The sequence below is a fragment of the Chanodichthys erythropterus genome, chromosome 12, assembly GCF_024489055.1.
Source record: "Chanodichthys erythropterus isolate Z2021 chromosome 12, ASM2448905v1, whole genome shotgun sequence".
Taxonomy (NCBI): Eukaryota; Metazoa; Chordata; class Actinopteri; order Cypriniformes; family Xenocyprididae; genus Chanodichthys; species Chanodichthys erythropterus.
The window spans coordinates 17,259,719-17,280,106 of record NC_090232.1 but is presented as its reverse complement, the minus strand read 5'-3'; the positions used below and the strand labels follow the sequence as shown (position 1 = coordinate 17,280,106).

General features: G+C 35.5%; 1 protein-coding gene across 1 annotated transcript; it reads left to right on the top strand.

Annotated features, from left to right (window-relative positions):
- Positions 1 to 3,523: 3,523 nt before the first annotated feature.
- On the top strand, positions 3,524 to 19,835 carry lap3 (leucine aminopeptidase 3). Its single transcript, XM_067404549.1, has 13 exons — positions 3,524 to 3,715; positions 3,821 to 3,936; positions 4,035 to 4,089; positions 4,182 to 4,287; positions 5,435 to 5,594; positions 5,758 to 5,922; positions 7,119 to 7,277; positions 7,363 to 7,487; positions 7,581 to 7,669; positions 12,970 to 13,072; positions 13,165 to 13,244; positions 13,388 to 13,500; positions 14,696 to 19,835. The coding sequence occupies exons 1-13, from the start codon at positions 3,620 to 3,622 to the stop codon at positions 14,880 to 14,882; spliced, it is 1,554 nt and encodes a 517-aa protein (XP_067260650.1). The 5' UTR covers positions 3,524 to 3,619; the 3' UTR covers positions 14,883 to 19,835.
- The last annotated feature ends 553 nt before the right edge of the window (positions 19,836 to 20,388 follow it).

The window sequence follows — 20,388 nt, the reverse complement described above, 5'->3', positions numbered from 1 at the left end:
ATATTAACTTTATTTGTTCTACTTCAGTCATGGCTGTAAAGTTCTTTATTACGTTACTGAATTTGGTGAAGTAGAGATCTCTAATTGATATGTATTTTTGGCAGTGAAGGAGGAAGTGCATCTCTGTCTCGATCTCTCCTGTCCTGCAGTGAACACACACCCTTTGCTCTCTGGGTAGCCAGCTCTTTCTGTGTCTGCCGGTCTCGATGGCTAGACTGTGCTCACTGAGCCTGTACTTGGTCAGGATCCGTCTCTGCTTTGTGTCTTTGACACTTTGGAGATATTCTTCTAATTCATAATTTGATTTCAGTGTTCGATAGAATTGTAATTTACTTTGTGTTTTAGTTTTCTCATCCCAATGTTCCAGATATGTATTTTTAGATTGTTTGAAGATTTGGTTTATTTTGATGTTTGGAGAAGCAGTGCTGGTCTGAGACTGGTTAGTGTTAGTAGAGTTAGTCAGGTTAGTAAGTCTCAGAACCAGCTGACTGAGGTGACTCTTTTCGGGGTTCAGTTCTTGGGTTTGTAATGCTTTAAAATGTAGCGATTCTGTGGGACTTGATTTTAGATGCATCCAGAATTTGAGGGATCTTTTTTGCATATTAATAATCAATGGGAATCGGCCTAATTCTGCCCTACATGCAATATTGGGTGTTCTTCTTTGTAATTTTAGGATCATTTTACAGAATTCTGTGTGTAGGGCTTCTGTTGGATGTCTGTCCCATCTAGTGTAGCTCTGATCACTGAGTGGACCCCAAACCTCACTTCCAAACAGCGCAATGGGCTGAATGACACTATCAAAGATTTTACACCAGATTGGAATTGGTAAATCAATGTTTTGGAATCTTTTCTTGATGGCGTATAGAGCTCTTCGAGCTTTATCTTTGAGAGCATTCACTGCCATACTGAAACTCCCCGATGCAGTGACGATCAGACCGAGGTAAGTGTACTGCATTGTGTGTTCTAGGGCGGTGCTGCCTAGACTGAACTGGTATCTGTGTTCCTGACATCTGGGCTTTTTCTGGAAGACCATAACGTTGGTCTTCTTGAGGTTTACTGCCAGGGCCCAGTTCTGGCAGTAGTTCTCCAGCAGGTCCAGGTGCTGCTGTAGTCCCTGTGCAGTGGGTGACAGCAGCACCAGATCATCTGCATACAGCAAGAGCTTGATGTTCTTGTCTTGTAGAGTGAGTCCGGGAGCTGTAGACCGTTCCAGCTGCACCGCTAGTTCATTAATGTAAATGTTGAACAGCGTTGGACTTAGGCTACAGCCCTGCCGCACTCCTGTCTTCTGGGTGAAGAATTCTGTATGTTTGTTGCCAATCCGTATTGCACATTTGTTGTTCGAATACATTGATTTAATAATGTCGTAAGCTTTACCCCCTACACCGCTTTCTAAAAGTTTGTAATATAATCCGTCATGCCAAATAGAATCAAATGCTTTTTTGAAATCGACAAAGCATGCAAATATTTTTCCGTTTTTGGTCTGTTTTACGTGTTTATTGATTAGGGTGTGTAGGGTGTAAATGTGGTCAGTAGTTCTGTGATTTGGAAGGAAGCCAATCTGACTCGGACTCAGGACATTGTGTTCGGTAAGGAAGTTTACAATTCTATTGTTTAAAATACTGCTAAATAACTTCCCCAGATTACTGCTCACACAAATGCCTCTGAAATTATTAGGGTCCAATTTATTCCCAGTCTTATGAATTGGGGTAATAAGTCCTTGGCTCCAGATGTCAGGAAAACAGCCTGAACTAAGTACAATGTTGAATAATTTGAGCACAGCCGTCTGCAGCTCAGGTGTGCTGTGTTTCAGCATTTCACCCAGAATGCTGTCAGCACCACAAGATTTCTTACATTTTTGGCTTTTGAGTTTATTTGTTAATTCTTCATGTGTAATTGGGAAGTCGAGTGGATTTTGATTATTTTTAATTGTGTCTTCATAAATTTGTAGATTTTGGTTGATCAGATTATAATTGTCATTGAGTTGTTTTGGTGGGATTTCTTTATATAAATTTTCAAAATGTTTTGTCCAGATTTCTCCATCTTGTATTGGTAGGTCTTGTGGTTTTGCTGTGCTTAGATTATTCCACATATCCCAGAACTGATTCTGATTTATTGAATTTTCTATTTCCTGTAAACTTTTGTTGAGATGGTGTTGCTTTTTCACTCTAATTGTGTCTTTGTATAGTTTTAGTTTTGAACAGTATTCAGTTCTGATGTCTGTGTTTTTTGGTTCTTTATGTTTCAAATTTGATAATTTTCTAAGTTGTTTCCTTAGTGTTTTGCAGTCTGAGTCAAACCATTTGTCATCTTTTGGGGTATTTTTAGTATATTTTTTGCCTTTCTTTTTCAATTCACTTTTATGTGCTGCTTTTTTAAATATGTAATTTATTTCATTTGTAGCCAAATTAACACCATCTTTAGTTGTTTCAAATTTCTTATTAATGAATGTATTTATTAAATTTTGTAGTTCTTCCGAATTGAGGGCTTGGATAAATTTGTCTGGGCTGTCTGGAGCCCATTTGTATCTCTCCTGGACCTGATACATTTTGCAGGTTTCCAGCCTGTTTTGTTCTGGTGTGTGATGAGTTTTGATATAGATGTTAGTTTGGTTATGGTCAGAGAGTGGAGTTTGCTGTTTGACAGTAAATGCACTGAAGGAGGAAGGGTCCATGTCAGTGATGGCATAGTCAACTACACTAGCCCCAAGACCTGAACAACACGTGAACCTCCCTAAAGAGTCCCCTCTGATCCTGCCGTTAAGAATGTACAGGCCCGAGGCTCGGCAGAGCTGCACTAACTCTTTACCATTTTTATTTACCGTTTGGTCAAGGTTGTTTCTTGGTGGGAGATTTTTTGTGAGGCTCAGGGGTTTTTGGCCGAAGACATATTCATTGCCCTTTGGATCTATGTTATCTGGTTCAGATCCTGTTCTTGCATTAAAGTCTCCACACAGCAGCACATTTCCCTTATCTATCTATCTATCTATCTATCTATCTATCTATCTATCTATCTATCTATCTATCTATCTATCTATCTATCTATCTATCTATCTATCTATCTATCTATCTATCTATCTATATCTGTCTGTCTGTCTATCTATCTATCTATCTATCTATCTATCTATCTACCTATCTATCTGTCTGTCTATCTATCTATTTGTCTGTCTGTCTATCTATCTATCTATCTATCTATCTATCTATCTATCTATCTATCTATCTATCTATCTATCTATCTATCTATCTATCTATCTGTCTGTCTGTCTGTCTGTCTGTCTGTCTGTCTGTCTGTCTGTCTGTCTGTCTGTCTGTCTGTCTGTCTATCTATCTATCTATCTATCTATCTATCTATCTATCTATCTATCTATCTATCTATCTATCTATCTATCTATCTATCTATCTATCTATCTATCTATCTATCTATCTATCTATCATTACAGAAGGCAAAGCAGTCGCTTTAGGGCAACTTGGACTTTTATTTTGGAAAACAAAATGTCGTCTTTTGTTGACGTCAGAAGCTGCGACTATGTGCGATTCTCAACCTTCTAATGTCACGTGAAAAGCTTTCTAAGAATATTCTCCTGAATCACGGTTGAGTCTGTTTCTATCCATTAAAGACCATGTTGATACCATTCAGAAGGGTTTTGCTGACTGCAATCCGAGAACACAATTGTAGACGGTTTTCGCACTCTAATATCACTTCCAGTACAAGAAAAGTAAGTTTCATAACTTGGCTTATGAGTTAAATGTCTCTTTGTCTATGGAGGTCACTAACACGCAATTTGTTTTGTTTTTATTGTTGTGTGAATGGGTTTACTCAGGGTTTAGTTCTAGGCGTGTATGAGAAACAGTCAGACAATGACGGGATATATTTCACGGATGCTGCAGCGGCATTTGACAGGTCGCTCTCAGGAAAACTGTCAGAAATGCTGTCAATGTAAGTCACTTATTTGACTTTTTCATTCCTGCTGCACCGTCCCATTCGCGTCTCTGCAAAATCCATTGTTTCCTTATTTCCTCCTTTCTGCTCTGTAGATCTGGACCTCCTCTGAAGAAAGGCAAGAGTCGGATTTTCTATGGTTTACATCAGGTGTGAATTGACTTCTACATGACTTCTTTTTTAGATGCGTGATGTGAAGATTAATTTATCAATCAATTCTTACACGTCTTTTTCTTTTAAAGGACTTCCCTAGTGTGGTTGTGGTTGGCCTTGGTAAAAGCGGCACAGGTGTGTGTGGGAAAGAAAACTGGGACAACTGCAAGGAAAACATTCGTGCAGCTGTGTCAGGTAAGTGCCACTGATGTTTTTGAGTGAATGTTCTCAGAACATATCCGAGTAATATTTCCCCCCCAAAAAATGAAAATAAGAAAAAACAGATTTTGCTTAAAAAATGAGTTTTGAAGATTCCTCATTTTGCTCTGTTTTTGCAAAAAAACAAAAAGGGTTATTCCTACTGTAATGTATAAATACTTATTTTACAATTAAATGGTACATCATGGTTGTTCTTGTTGTACTGTCTTTAATAAAATTGGAATTACAAGAAGCAACCAAATGTAAAATGTCATGAAATTTCTGTCATTAAGTACTCACCCTCATGTCATCTTAAACCCATAAGACTTTCGTTCATCTCCGGAACACAAATTAAGGTATTTTTGATGAAATCCGAGGGTTTCTGAACCACACATAGGCAGCAATGTCATTGCACCTTTTGAGGTCCAGAAAGGGAGATAAAAACATGGTTAAAATAGTCAGCGTGACTACAGTGGTTCAACCTTAATGTTATGAAGCAACGAGAATACATTTTATTTAACAATTTGAACTGTTATCTTGTCATACGCAGTTGATGTAGTGAATGCAGTGCAGGCTTTCGTGTTTAAATCCGAATCTGTATACATGAGCAGCAGGACGCATGCGTGTGATGCATAACGCAGGAACTGGCCGATAATGAGACGCCATTCTGACGTAGAACCTGGAAGCGCTGCACTGTGCTTTCTACTTCAACTGCATATGACAACTGTTCAGATTGTTAAATAAGGTCGTTATCTTTGTTTTTGCGCACAAGTATTCTTGTCACTTCGTAATATTAAGGCTGAACCAGTGTAAACTCTTTGACTATTTTAATGATTTTTTTAATACCTTTCTGTACCTCAAAAATTGCAATAAGGTTGCAATAAGGTAACCCTCGGTTTTATCAAAAATATCTTAATTTGTATTCTGAAGAATGGGTGTGAAACGACATGATGGTGAGTAATTAATGACAATAAATGTAATTTTTGGATGAACAAAACCTTTAATTGTCATGAAAAAATATGCTTAATTTTCTTTCAGCATGTTTTTGTGTTCAGATCTTCACAATACATGTATTGGAAAGTGAGAACATGGTTTTAAATGCACTATTAAAATGTTCCTAATATGTTTGCCTGTGTTTGTACAGCGGGATGCAGGCAGCTCCAGGATCTGGAGGTAGCTCATGTTGAGGTGGACACTTGTGGAGATGGGCAGTCAGCAGCAGAGGGCGCTGTGCTCGGGCTTTTTGAGTATGATGAGCTGAAGACCAAGAAGAAAGTCCGTGTCACGACCCAACCGCATGGGAGGTATACAAAATTGATTTTTAACTATTCATGTATTCAGTTTCTTGGGAAATTTATTACATGATTTGTAATAAAGCCACACACCCAGAGCACACCTTACACTCATACTAATAAATCTGCCACTTTATCTTGTTTCTTGTAAGTTAATTTCTTTCTTGTTCCTTAGCAGTGTGGATTCAGCATGGAAGAAAGGCATTCTGTATGGGGACGGGCAGAACCTTGCCAGACAGCTGATGGAAGCTCCGGCCAATCACATCACTCCCACGGTGTTCGCAAACACTATAGAACAGAAACTGTCACCTTTTGCTCATAGAGTCACTGTCCACAAGAGGTAGATGTCAAAGTTCATTAAAGGGGACGTATTATGCCCCTTTAGGACTTAGGTTTTCATGCTTCAATGTTTAAAAAACACCTTATTTTTTAAATGTATTTCTATTAATGCAGCACCTCTCTTCCCAGTCTGTCAGTAACGCTCTTTTTAGTTCCAGTCCCTCCTTTAAAAAAGTGCAGTGTGCTCTTTACCATAACTGTGAGTTTCAACACTATACGCAACTCAACCAGGCCTCATCCATTTACTTTGTGTGTGCTTAGGCGGGAATTATTTAAATGAGGGATATTGTGATTTGTATGTTCCATGAAGAAAACTGAAGACTACAATCAAGCCGTTTCAGGGATTTCAGAAGCGGTGCTTACTGATATAGAGAATAACTCCCTTTAGAGTGACTTTTTACTTTGTAACTTTGCAGACCTTTTCATGCTTAAAGGATTAGGTCACTTTCAAATAGAAAAATTAGCCCAAGCTTTACTCACCCTCAAGCCATCCTAAACTATGGAAACTTGTTACTGCCACTAAATCAAAAATAAAAAAGGCAATTGTGACATTTTATCTCAAAATTCTGCCTTTTTTTCTCACAATAGTGAGATTACATCTCTCAATTCTGACTTCTTTTCTCAGAACTGTGAAATATAAACGCGCAATTGTTCGAAATTATGTCAGAATTTGAAATATACACTCGAAATTGCGAATATAAACTCGCTATTGCTAGAAATAGACTCGCAATTCTGACTTTTTCTTGCAGTTGCGAGTTTATATCTCAGAAATCTGACTTATTTTCTCAGCATTGTGAGATATAAACTCGCAAATGCAAGTTATAAAGTCCAATTCTGAGGAAAAAAGATTTTTATATCTCGCAACTGCGACTTTATAACTCGCAATTGTGAGTTTATATCTGGCAATTCTGACTTTATAACACTCAATTGCGACTTCATATCATGCAATTCTGAAAAAAAAAAAAGTCAGAATAGTGAGTATTTTTTCTCAGAAAGTTGTGAGATAAAAAGTTGCAAAACTTTTTAATTTTTTATTCAGTGGCGGAAACAAGCTTCCATATTAAACAGCAACATGACACACTAAAGAAAGTTGAAAATATAAAAAAGCATAATAGGTCCCCTTTAAAGTCAAACACCCTATTCATTAATGATGACTCGCATCACTTTTCTGCATTTATTTCTCTCTCATTCTTTAAGGCCTCAGTCTTGGATTGAGAGTGAGCAAATGGGGGCTTTTCTCAGTGTGTCTAAAGGCTCAGAGGAGCCCCCCATCTTTCTCGAGCTGCATTACAAAGGCAGTTTAGACTCTGCACAGCCTCCTCTTGTGCTGGTGGGTAAAGGAATCACCTTTGACAGGTAAATACATCTGGACAGAACCTAAACTTCATCAGTAGCTTCTGTCTAAACACCCACTACAACTTGTGTGTCTGTTTCCTTCCAGTGGTGGAATCTCTCTGAAGCCCTCGTCAGGCATGGATGCCATGAGAGCAGATATGGGCGGAGCCGCCACTGTGTGTTCTGCTATCGTGACAGCAGCCGCTCTGAACCTCCCGATCAATATCATCGGTCTTTCCACTGCACAAGACACTGTGCTTTAGCATCTGCTGTTTCATAACTGTTCTCAGTCACACAAACTAATCTCATGTTCCCTTTTTTCAGGTTTGGCACCACTCTGTGAAAACATGCCAAGTGGAAAAGCAAACAAACCTGGTGATGTTGTCTGTGCCAAAAATGGCAAAACCATTCAGGTATATTCTCCATTCACTCATACACTTCAACAGTGTGTCTGACATATTTTCAATCAAATTAAAACAAAAATATGCATTAAACAAAAATATATGATTGAGGTTATGATAATATTAAGAAAGATTTAAATGTAATATACAAACGTATACAAGTATGTACTGTTTCATACAGTACCGTTCAAATATTTTGGGTGTGTAAGAATTTTTAAAATGTTTTTGAAGTCTCTTATGCTCACCAAGGCTGCATTTATTTGATAAAACAAACAAAAAAACAAAACAAACATAAATACTGTGAAATATTATTAGTTTAAAATAACTGTTTTCTATTTTCTTATATTTATTTTAAAATGTAATTTATTCCTGTGGTAGCAAAGCTACATTTTTGAAGTAGAATTTGAAATTATCTTATGGAAATCAATCTAAAATGCTGTTTTGCTGCTCAAGAAACATTTATTTTTTTTTATTATTATCGATGTTGGAAATAGTTGGTAGAAAAAAATAGGGGTGTGCATGAATAGTCAAATATTCGATCTGTAATTATTATTCGAAAAATAAAAATGCTATTTGAATTTTACTACGTTGCTCTGCTGGCCGTTAAAGGGTTAGTTCACCCAAAAATGAAAATTTTGTCATTTATTACTTGCCCTCCACACCTGTAAGACCTTCATTTATCTTCAGAGCACAAATTAAGATATTTTTGTTGAAATCCGATGGCTCTGTGAGGCCTGCATAGGGAGCAATGACATTTCCTCTCTCAAGATCCATAAAGGTACTAAAAACATATTTAAATCAGTTCATGTGAGTACAGTGGTTCAATATTAATATTATAAAGCAACGAGAATATTTTTGGTGCACCAAAAAAAATAAATAAATAACGACTTATTTAGTGATGGCTGATTTTAAAACACTGCTTCATGAAGCATCGGAGCATAAATGAATCAGTGTATCTTAATTTGTGTTCCGAGGATTAATAAAGGTCTTACGGGTTTGGAACGACATGAGGTTGAGTAATTAATGACATAATTTTCATTTTTGGGTGAACTAAGCCTTTAATGCACTAAACTCACAGTTATAGTTAAATGCACTGGGTGGCGCTGTGGAGCGTGTTAACAAGTTGATTGAATTTGATCACAAAACTGTGTCTGCCTCGCGAACATTGGAATTACTTAGATCAAAATGACCTTATTAAATGATCTTATTGAATTACTTAGATCAAATTAATCAATTAAACTGAGTTATAATATCACACGTAATCCAAACACCAGCTGAATGAGGAAAGACAGCTGTCCATCACTGCATTCACGACTGCAGGTAAGCGCAGCTGAGCTGCACCTCGCCGCGAAAATAACTTATCTGCAGCGGTGGAAAGAGTACTAAAAATTTGTACTCAAGTACAAGTACTGTTACATTGCTGAAATAATACTCAATTACAAGTAAAAGTACTGGTGTCAAAAAAGTACTTGAGTAAAAGTACAAATCACTCTTCTCAAAAACTACTCAAAGTACTAAAATTACTAGTTACTTTTTAGCCGGCGATATTAAATGAATTGCCCAACAATATTCAATCAATCAGTAGAAAATAGCTACTTTCAACAAAGCACTTTCACCTTATTCATGAAGTGCATGAATTAGTCACAATACTGGAATTTCTAACTTCAATACAATACAAATGATCAATATTCAGTATCATTTTAAATACCAATAACATTGATCAATTACCGTTACAATAATCTCACTTAAATATTTGCTCACTCTGTGTATTTGTGTCTTTACAGTAGGGTTACTTTGTTGCAGTAGCTCACATGAAGCACAAGAAAGCTTGATTTCAAACTGAATTGAATTTACAAAAAAAGACAAGAAAACAATCAGTAATAAAATAGGAACAAAAACAAATTACCTCAATTCAGTTGAGGTATATGAAATATAACAACACTGAATTTTTATATTCGCTGTATCTTAAAGGGTTAGTTCACCAAAAAATGAAAATTCTGTCATTAATTACTCACTCTCATGTTGTTCCAAATTCATAAGACCTTTGTTCATCTTCAGAACACAAATTCAGATGTTAAAACAGTCATGTGACAACAATGGGTCAACCCTAATGTTATGAATCGACCGGAATACTTTTTGTGCACAAAATAAACAAAAAAACCCACTTTATTCAACAATTTATTCTCTTCCATGTAAGTCTCTGACACTGTTGACGTAGTAAACACAGTCGGCTCATTTTATTGGCGGGATTCTGTGTCAGCGTCACATGCATGCGCTGTGGTGCTCACACGAACACTGTCAGAGAGTGACACGGAGAGAGGAAATTGTTTAATAAAGTCGTTATTTTAGTTTTTTTGCACACAAAAAGTATTCTGGTCTCTTTATAACATTAAGGTTGAACCACTGTAGTCACATGGGCTATTTTAACAATGTCTTTACTATCTTTCTGGGCCTGCAAAAGTTGCAATTGCGTTGCAGTCTGGGGTCAGAAAGCGGATTTTATCAAAAATATCTTCATTTGTGTTCTGAAGATGAATGAAGGTCTTACGGGTTTGAAATGACATGAGGGTGGGTAATTAATGACAGAAATTTCATTTTTTGGTTAAAATAGCCCTTTTAAGAGCCATATAATGTTATTTAGATAAAAAGCATCAGAATGGTTTGACCTATAATGTCTGTATATAGTGATGCAGTTACACAGACTAGGTTATTTATATGTAAAAATCATATAAATGCCCCATTCGGAAAAGATCCACCTTTGTTTGTTGAGACTGTAGCATTTTCATCGGCCAGGCATCGAAGTCTATTATTATTGTTTGATAACTTTTGACAGAGTTCAATTTAAGATCACGCAGAGATTCGCGATTGCACACTACACAGAGCGCGTGCTCTGCAGTGGAGAGGCAGTTCACTTGTTTATTTGAGAGCTCGTGTCGTTTTCGGCCATTACATGAATGCGCTCTCCACAAACACAAACCTGCGGGTATGATTAAAATTATGCGCAATACCTGCAATCCTGTGCTGTAACTGAAACGAGTGACAGGAGGAGGAGGCGTCGGGGAGATGAGAACGCGCCGCTGGTAAAATTTCAGGGTTTTCATTGGTCCGTTTATGATCGGATAACTTTATTGGCTACCGATATGCTGGTCAAAGCAGAGCCATATGGTTTCAATATTAATTCAAATTGTTGGCGTACTCAGTAACGGAATGTGATTTTACAAGTAGCGAAGTAGATTTCTAAGCTTAATTTGTACTTAAGTACAAGTAAAATTACAGATTAAAAAATGTACTCAAAAAAGTACAAAAACCCGAAAAAACTACTTAATTACAGTAACGTGAGTAGTTGTAATTCGTTACTTCCACCTCTGCTTATCTGATAGCAAAATGATCTCGAGACATATGCTTCCTTTAAGTTTAGTCGATGGAGACGGGTTTAAGAACAGAAAACACCAAGCGCTGTCCGTTAAGTGTCCCTGGCCTGTTTAAGAGGAGCACGTTTTCTCTGCAACTTTCTTCCGAGCATGTGGATGGATATTATTGTTTTTCTCAAAATGGACATGAGTAAATATTTAAACAGGATAACCATGTGCCGACTTTTGAGTGTTTATGTAACGTTACGTTTTGTACGATAATTGGCGCAGTCGGCTTTATTGGCGTTTTTTTCGTCCACTCTGCTTGAGCGTAAATGCTGCTGTTCTTTATATATTTTTTTGTTGGCACATATTGTTTTTCTGCTAAAATAAAACCTCAGTAGGCCTATATATAACGTAAGCTTGATCAGAAATGGTGACGACAACTTGATGATTAAAAAATAACGTTAAACATCATTTAAATAAACAAATATTCGAATATTCGTTTTTTATGAGCACAAATATTTGGATGCAATACATGATATATTTTTTTATGATTAGCAAGTTCAAAAGAACAGTATTTATTAGAAATATATTTTTTGTATTATATTGTATTTGTATTTATATATATTTTTTGTACCAATTTAAGTGTTTACCGTAATTTTTGATCAATTTAATGCATCCTTGCTGAATAAAAGTTTCTTTAAAAAAAAAACAATTTGACCCCAAAATGCACATTTATTATGTAGAAAACAAAGATTTATATTAAATAACAACAATCTTGGCATAGTTAGCCTAAATATTTACAGTAAATAATGTTTATTAAACATTATTTTATTAAAGGTGCCCTAGAACCAGATTTTACAAGATGTAATATAAGTCTAAGGTGTCCCCTGAATGTGTCTGTGAAGTTTCAGCTCAAAATACCCCATAGATTTTTTTTAATTATTTTTTTTAACTGCTTATTTTGGGACATCATTAACTATGCACTGATTCAGGCTGCGGCTCCTTTAAATCGCACGCTCCCTGCTCCCCCGAGCTCTCGACTATATTACAGTGCATTCACAAAGTTTGCACAGCTAATATAACCCTCAAATGGATCTTTACAAGATGTTCGTCATTCATACTGCATGCATGCATTGGATCATGTGAGTATAGTATTTATTTGGATGTTTACATTTGATTCTGAATGAGTTTGATAGTGCTCCATGGTTAAAGCTAACATTACACACTGTTGGAGAGATTTATAAAGAATGAAGTTGTGTTTATGCATTATACAGACTGCAAGTGTTTAAAAATGAAAATAGAGACGGCTCTTGTCTCCGTGAATACAGTAATAAACGATGGTAACTTTAACCACTTTTAACAGTACATTAGCAACATGTTAATGAAACATTTAGAAAGACAATTAACAAATATCACTAAAAATATCATGATATCATGGAACATATCAGTTATTATCGCTCCATCTGCCATTTTTCGCTATTGTTCTTGCTTGCTTACCTAGTCTGATGATTCAGCTGTGCACATCCAGATGGCATATGCAAATATTGGGGGCGTACATATTAATGATCCCGACTGTTACGTAACCGTCTGTGTTAAATTGAGATTTGCCTGTTCTTCGGAGGTCTTTTAAACAAATGAGATTTACACAAAAAGGAGGAAACAATGGTGTTTGAGACTCACTGTATGTCATTTCCATGTACTGAACTCTAGTTATTCAACTATGCCAAGGTAAAGTCAATTTTTGATTCTAAAGCACCTTTAACATTATAAAATGAAATTCAATCAAAGAGCAGTTCTGCTAAATTGTAATAAATAGCCTATTGAGAAATTGTGAGAAGTTGTAATAAATAGCCAAACTGTCCTGTATTAGACTGTGTTTCTGCTCAAAACTGCTAATTTCCAAAGAAATGCTGAGCAGGACAAAAACTTAGAGAGAACATTGTTTTTCTTTGGTAGGTTGACAACACTGATGCAGAGGGAAGACTGGTTTTGGCTGATGCTCTGTGTTATGCTCATAGTTTCAAGCCCAAAGCAATCATCAATGCTGCTACACTTACAGGTACAGACATGCACACTGTACTCACATGTTTGCTATCAAGTACTCATGTAATCGTATTAATGTTTTTTTCTCTGTCTTTGTTCCTCTGGCAGGTGCTATGGATGTGGCCTTAGGTTCTGCTGCTACAGGAGTGTTTACCAACTCTGATTGGCTGTGGGAGCGGCTGCATAAGGTAATGATCGACGTCACTCTCATGTGATTGTCACAATGACTTTAAATAACACTTCAATAATCACTCTCATAATTTTTTCAATTTGTAAGGCTTTGGGTGAGCTGATGTCTTCATATTATTATGTGATCTGTGTATCCTCCCAGGCGAGCATTGTTACTGGTGACAGGGTGTGGAGGATGCCACTGTTTCAGCACTACACCAAACAAATAACAGACAGCGCACTGGCAGATCTGAACAACGTTGGAAAATACAGCCGGTACATATATGCACTCATGCATGCACACTCAATCATGCTAATTCACACGCTGTTTCACTCTTTTTCATAAGTTCCTTTCCTCAAATTCCACCGGCCATTGACTAGCAATAGCAAAAGGAAGACCATGGTTTTGCTGGGGTGTTATGTGAACTAAAGACAGTTTTGGATATTAAAAAAATAAGTCCAAACATTCAAATGTTTACCAACATGGTAAATAAAGCATGTCCAGATTGTATTCATATTACCGACACATACTTTATAGCATATATAATTAATTTATAATGGTTGAAAAATTCTTGAGTACACTCACTGATGCACCGAAACCCTTCCTGTTTCAATAGGAAAAATGTAAACACTACATTTACCCATTAAATGATCTGTTATTATATGCATCATTAATAAATTCATAGTTTTATGCAGCAAGGATGCATTAATTGATTTAAAAAAAAAAGTCATTATTCTTTTGAGCTATAAAAAAATCCTGAAAAATCACAGGTTCCACAAAAATATTACGCAGCACAACCATTTTCAACTGTGATAATAATATAAAAATATTATTGAGCAACAAATCAACATATTAGAATGATTTCTGAAGGATCATGTGACACTAAAGACTGGAGTGATGATGCTGAAAATTCAGCTTTGCCATCACAAGATTGAATTAAAAATACATCTACACAATAAAATTTTAATATTTCACAGTATACTGTTTTTACTGTATTTGGATCAAATAAATGCACTCTTGGTAAGCAAAAGAGGCTTCTTTCAAAGTCTATGGAACTATGGAAGCTTGTTTCTGCCACTAAATACAAAATAAAAAAGGTAATTGTGACTTTTTATCACAAAAATCTGACTTTTTCTTTCAGAATTGTGAGATATAAACTCGCAATTGCGAGAAATAATGTCAGAATGGCGAGTAATGATGCTGAAAATTCCAGTTTGCCATCACAAGAATAACTTGAAAATACATCTATACAATAAAATTGTAATATTTCACAACATCACTGTTTTTACTGTATTTTGATCAAATGAGTGCACCCTTAGTAAGCATAAGAGACTTCTTTCAAAAACATTTTTAAAATCCTGAAAAATCCCTAAATTTATGAATGACGGTGTGTTTGTTATCTGTAATCTGTAGTGTTTACTGTGCTTGTTTTTGGTTGCCATGACACTGAACTGGTCTGTGACCTCACAGTTCAGGTGGCGCCTGCACCGCTGCTGCCTTTCTGAGAGAGTTTGTGACAGCTGATCATTGGGCTCATCTCGACATTGCTGGGGTCATGACCAATAAGGATGAAGTCCCATACCTGAGAAAAGGAATGTCTGGAAGACCTACACGTACTTTGGTGGAGTTCGCTGCTGGTTTGGCCTCTGAACCATAGTGTGACCTTTGTGACCTTTGACTTCTGAAGTATATCCATGATGATCAGTGTTCAGAACGATAGCCTGCGGTTAATCAAAAAAGTCATTGCAAAGCATTTTAAGGCACAGAAGGAACTTTTAGTGCCAAGAACAGAAAGTAATATTTAATGGAAACTGCTGACAAGAACTGCTAGAAGCTGCCATGCTGTAGCTAAAGTCTAGTTACATTGTAACTAGCAACAAATGAAATTACAGAATGAAAAACCAGTTTGGTGGACTGCCTTTTAAAACAGTATTGTATTAAGAGGTGGCACAAGGTTCAGTGAACTTTTTAGATTTTCATATTTGTGTAATAAGATTACATGGTACCAGTATTATGCCATGTATAAATGCACAAAATACAAGGTCAATAAAGTAATTTGGCAATGAATAGTGTGATAAATGTCACAGTGGAAAGTGTGTTGGCATTGCATCAAGATGGAAGGTCCAGATTATTTTTGTCTTTAAAACAACATTTGAATTATCTAAACAAATGAAAAATGTATCTTTTATACTTTAATTTGGCACCTTGTGTTGTGATATGATAGTTTGTAATTATTTACTCTTATTTACCCTTATGCCATTCCAAAACTTTATGAGTTTCTGCTGGGGAACATAAAATATTTTGAAGAATGTTGGTAACCAAAAACTGAGACATTTCTCAAAATATCTTTTTGTAGAAGAAAGTCAGATTTTTAAATAGTGCTTATTAGTATATTCCCAACCATGTTTAAAGATTAATTGACTGCATGTGCCCTATGCAGAGGTAATTTCTGAGAAAGAAAAAAAAAAAAAAAATCTGTACAAAGACTATTCATGTGATTTGGGTCATTATGGGGAAACTTTTGAACTCAATAACTTTGTATCAAAAGTATGAAAAGTGAGTAGCTCTTTACACCACTAGATGGCTTTGTGAAAGTGAATGGAGGAAGAAGAGGCTTGTGTTATCTCAGAAAGTTGAGTGTTGTGTCAGCTGGGCCTGCGCACTCATTTACACACAAAACAATTTACTGGAATGAAACCCTCTCACACCATGCCTGTGTGTGTGTTTCTAACTTGAGGAACATTCTAACTATCCTCTGGGGACATAGTTGCTAAAAGATATCTGTAGATGTTTGCAAAATCTTATTAAAACTAATTTTATCACATCCTCGGCGATAAAAGTGCATCATAAATAAATGTAAAATGGTTTGAAATGAAAATGTTTTTCTTTTAGATCTTTGGTTAGGATTTGTCAGTAGTAATTCTGATTTATTACTAGGTTAAACAGGAGTGTTTTGAGAAGATGCTAAATCGGACGTTGTGCTATAAGCTGATGTGGAATTTGTGCAATAAACTGGTAATCTGAAAAGCGGGTCGAGACGGAGAGGAGAACGATTGTTCTAACAGCGCAGAGGTTTAAGCACGCGCGCCCTGCTTTCATCCCACAATCCCCCTACACACGCACACCCCAAATATCCACTTTACACACACAAATCCTGATAGAATTTTGATAAAGTAAGCTTACTTTTAAAACGCAATATTGCTAGAAGTTCACGCAAGTCTGTGTTTGTGCTTTCTAGAGACCTCTTTATGTTAGTATAGTGATAAGTGATTGTATTTTTGTGCATTGTGAGTAATTGAGTCGATCACGCAAGGGAAACTAATTTAAACTGATTGTTTCAGGAATTAAACATGACATTTTTATTGCTCTGTGACAAGCCATGGTTGCTTTATCTTAATTTGGAGCTATTTTTGCTGGCAGAGTAAAATAGATAACCTAATTAGCAATACTGTCTCTAAAACATTTATTTACTTACTTTTTAGACAAAGTGTTGCCAATTATGTTCTGTTTATTTAATTTACTTAGTAAGTTTACTTTTTAGACATAGTATTGTTGAATTGTTACTGTGTGTAATGCAACGTTTGCTTTAGCTTTATTTGGAAATATTTTCTTAGACATTTTCAAGGTCATTAACATAAGCACCAATATTGTGTTTAAAAAGTAAAGAGACAGGAGACATAATGTAATAGACAATACTTTCTAAAAAACTTTCAAGTAAACTTGTAGACATTTGTCATTTGACATATCTGTCTATAATGTAAACTATTAGACGTAACGTAATCATCAGTACTGTCTAAATGTAAACATGTAGACGTAATCAGCAGTACAGTCTCAAAAGTCAACTTACAAGTAAACTTGAAGACACAATGTAATTGGCTTTATCTAAAAATTAAACTTACAAGTAAACTTGTAGACATAATTCAATCAGCAGTACTGTCTAAAGTAAATTTACAAGTAAACTTTTAGATGTAACATAATCGGCAGTACTGTCTAAAGTAAATTTATAAGTAAATTTGTAGACGTAATCGGCAGTACTGTCTAAAAATGTAAACTTGTAGACAACATAATCGGCAGTACTTTCTAAAAAGTCAACTTACAAGTAAACTTGTAGACATAATCGGCAGTACTCTCTAAAAAGTAAATTTACAAGTAAACTTGTAGACATAATTGGTAGTACTCTCTAAAAAGTAAATTTACAAGTAAACTTGTTAATGTAATGTAATCGGCAGTACTGTCAAAAAAAGTAAATTTATAAATAAACTTGTAGACATAATCGCAGTACTGCCCTAAAAGTAAAACAGACGTAAAGTAATCTGCACGTTTGTGTCTAAAAAGTAACTTTACTTTTTAAGCACAGTATTGTTTTAGGTTTAATTTACTCCACCGGTAAAAATAGTTCCTAATAAAACAATACTTTGTCTTTGAATAAAGCTACCGCGTGTCACAGAATAACAAACAAGTTGTTAATTCCAGATTAAATCACTGTTTTGAATGAATCACTTGCACGAATGATTCTTTAACTCACAATGCATAAAATTCAATCATTTATTGCTATACTGGCATAAAAGGTCTCCGGAATTGTCAAACATACAAACGATCCAAACAATTAAAGTCCCAGTAGTGCTGTTGACTCACACTCGGTTAATCAAATTCAAGAACCAAAACTAATTGTTGTATATTTTGTTTAATATAGCCAATAGCTGTGAATGATTTAACTGTGTGTATTTGGATAATAGGTCTAGTGGACAAAATCAAAATTTATGTTGTCGTATAGCTGTGAGAATCTTAGTTTGTAGATGGGGATGAATCTTTATTATGTGAGTTTCTTGTTTAAGAATTGAGACTCACTATGATACAGCCATCTCAGGTGAATATATAAATGTATGTATGTCAATGTATAAGATTTGAGTATAGAGTTATATGAGATTTTTGTGAGGCTAAGACAAAGAGGGAACAGCTTTGATAACAGTATTGTTCAGAAGTGCAGCCAGAGGACAAGGTCACCCTCATATAGTCAAAATATACTTTTTACCACTTTGTGTCTTTTGTTAAAGTGGGAAAGTTTGTGGTAAACATAGAGCTGATATCCACATCACAAATAAATTTGTTAATTTGTTTTAATAATTTATATTTGAAAACTGTGCATTGATGAGGACTGAAAAATGAGTTATGAGTTACATTTATTCGGTATTTATCCAAAATATCTCAAATTTAGTAATTTAGAATTTCTTTAGATAGTATCTCAATTGTTAATTTTTAAAAAGATGTTATTAAATTAAAGAAAAATTAGACTTTTGTTAAAGTCTCCAACCTTTTAGATTTGTCACTAGAGAACAATACCCTAGTAATCTCGCATAAAATTTCAACAATGTCATAAACTTGATCAGTTAGACCAAGATACAAATTTCTACAATCAAAAGTCAGAGAATTCAGTATGACTCTTGTTGATTTTAGTACAAACATTTCTCATCAAAGTCTTAATAAATAATAATTTAACAGATTTAATTTAATTTTTTATGATCAGTTGAATGCAGCCTTGGTGAGAACTTCTTTCAGAAACATTAAAACATTTACCAACCTCATACTTTTGAATGATTGTGTAAATTAAACTTAAATGAAAGCTTCATAGAGATTGAGCAATAAATTTTTCCTCTGGGTGTGTGTATGTGTTTTGGATTGAGGGGGCGGTGTATGTATGTTTGGGCCTGCAAATGACCTATTGTGTGTATGTTTTTGAGATGCATGTTAATGAGTGTGTGTGTGGGAGAAAGTGTGTGATTGCCCCCCCTCCCCTCTTCAGGCAGGAGTGTGATTGGTTTTAAACAGATTAACATTCTAACAGTCAGAGTCTCAAATCCACCCAGTAACACAGAACAAAACTGCTCATTAAAACATACTGACCCTACCACACAGTTTCATTTACCTTTTAATTAAAAGCTTAGTGATTTATGTCACTATAGTGCTCCCTAAAAAATAAATGAAATAAAATGTTAAAAAAAAGACTCCCCTGGTCTAGTTCATGTTGAATTTGCTGTGTCACCGCACAGTGACTCTGCAACCAGAGATGAGGAATGAAATTTTGTCCACTTCTACTGCTTTTGCTTATGTGTAATTCACCTGCAAGCTTTTGTCATGTCTAACATTGAGGAAGTTTCCTATCTCTCTGTCTCTTGTTTTCTCTCTGCATTGTCTGTCTATTGAGAGAGAAGAAGGTGTGTTGAATGCATTGATTGTATGAAAGGCGTTTTCTGTGTGTGAGAATAAATAGAACTCTTCTCAGAGACTTGTATTTCACACATGGGGGTTGGTTCATTCATTTTCGTTTCCAGCCAAGTCAAGGAATTCAAGTCACCTTCCAATCAGTGACTAGTTATTAGATGAACCATTTGATTGCCTGGGAAGACAATCAATGACACACTTTAATAAATGACATTAAAGGGTTAGTTCATCTGATAATGAATTAATTTCTGTCATTAAGTGCTCACCCTCATGCTGCTCCAAACTTGTAAGACCTTCGTTCATCTTTGGAACACAAATTAAAGCGTTAATTCACTCAAAAATGAAAATAATATAATTTATTACTCACCCTTGTGTCATTCTACACCCGTAAGACCTTCATTCATCTTCGGAACACAAATTAAGATATTTTTGACGAAATCCGATGGCTCAGTGAGGCCTCTATTGTCTCTAATGTCACTGAACCTCTCAAGATCCAGAAAGGTACTAAAGACATATTTAAAAACACTGCTTCGAAGCTTTATGAATTTTGTTTGAATCAGTGGTTCAGAGCACCAAAGTCACGTGATTTCAGTAAATGAGGCTTTGTTTACGCGATCCAAACCACTGATTAGAAACAAAAGATTCCTAAAGCTTTGAAGCAGTGTTTTGAAATCGCCCATCACTAGATATTGTTGAAAAGTCATTGTTTTGTTTTTTTGGTGCACAAAATGTATTCTTGTCCCTTTATAATATTAAGGTATTAATTGTTTTAAATATGTCACATACAGTGGTTCAACCTTAATTTTGTGAAGTAACAAGAATACATTTTGTGCGCAAAAAAACAAACAAAAATAACGACTTCATTCTCCTCCCTACACACAGTTGATGTAGTAAACAGAGTACGGTTCTTCCGTTTTCTACTTCAGAACCGTGCCTCATTATTG

Coding starts and splice junctions, on each gene's coding strand:
- lap3 (XM_067404549.1), top strand. CDS start 3,620: ATGTTGATACCATTCAGAAGGGTTTTGCTGACTGCAATCCGAGAACAC. Junction 3,716..3,820: donor TCACTTCCAGTACAAGAAAA/GTAAGTTTCATA, acceptor GGGTTTACTCAG/GGTTTAGTTCTAGGCGTGTA. Junction 7,670..12,969: donor AAAATGGCAAAACCATTCAG/GTATATTCTCCA, acceptor TTTCTTTGGTAG/GTTGACAACACTGATGCAGA.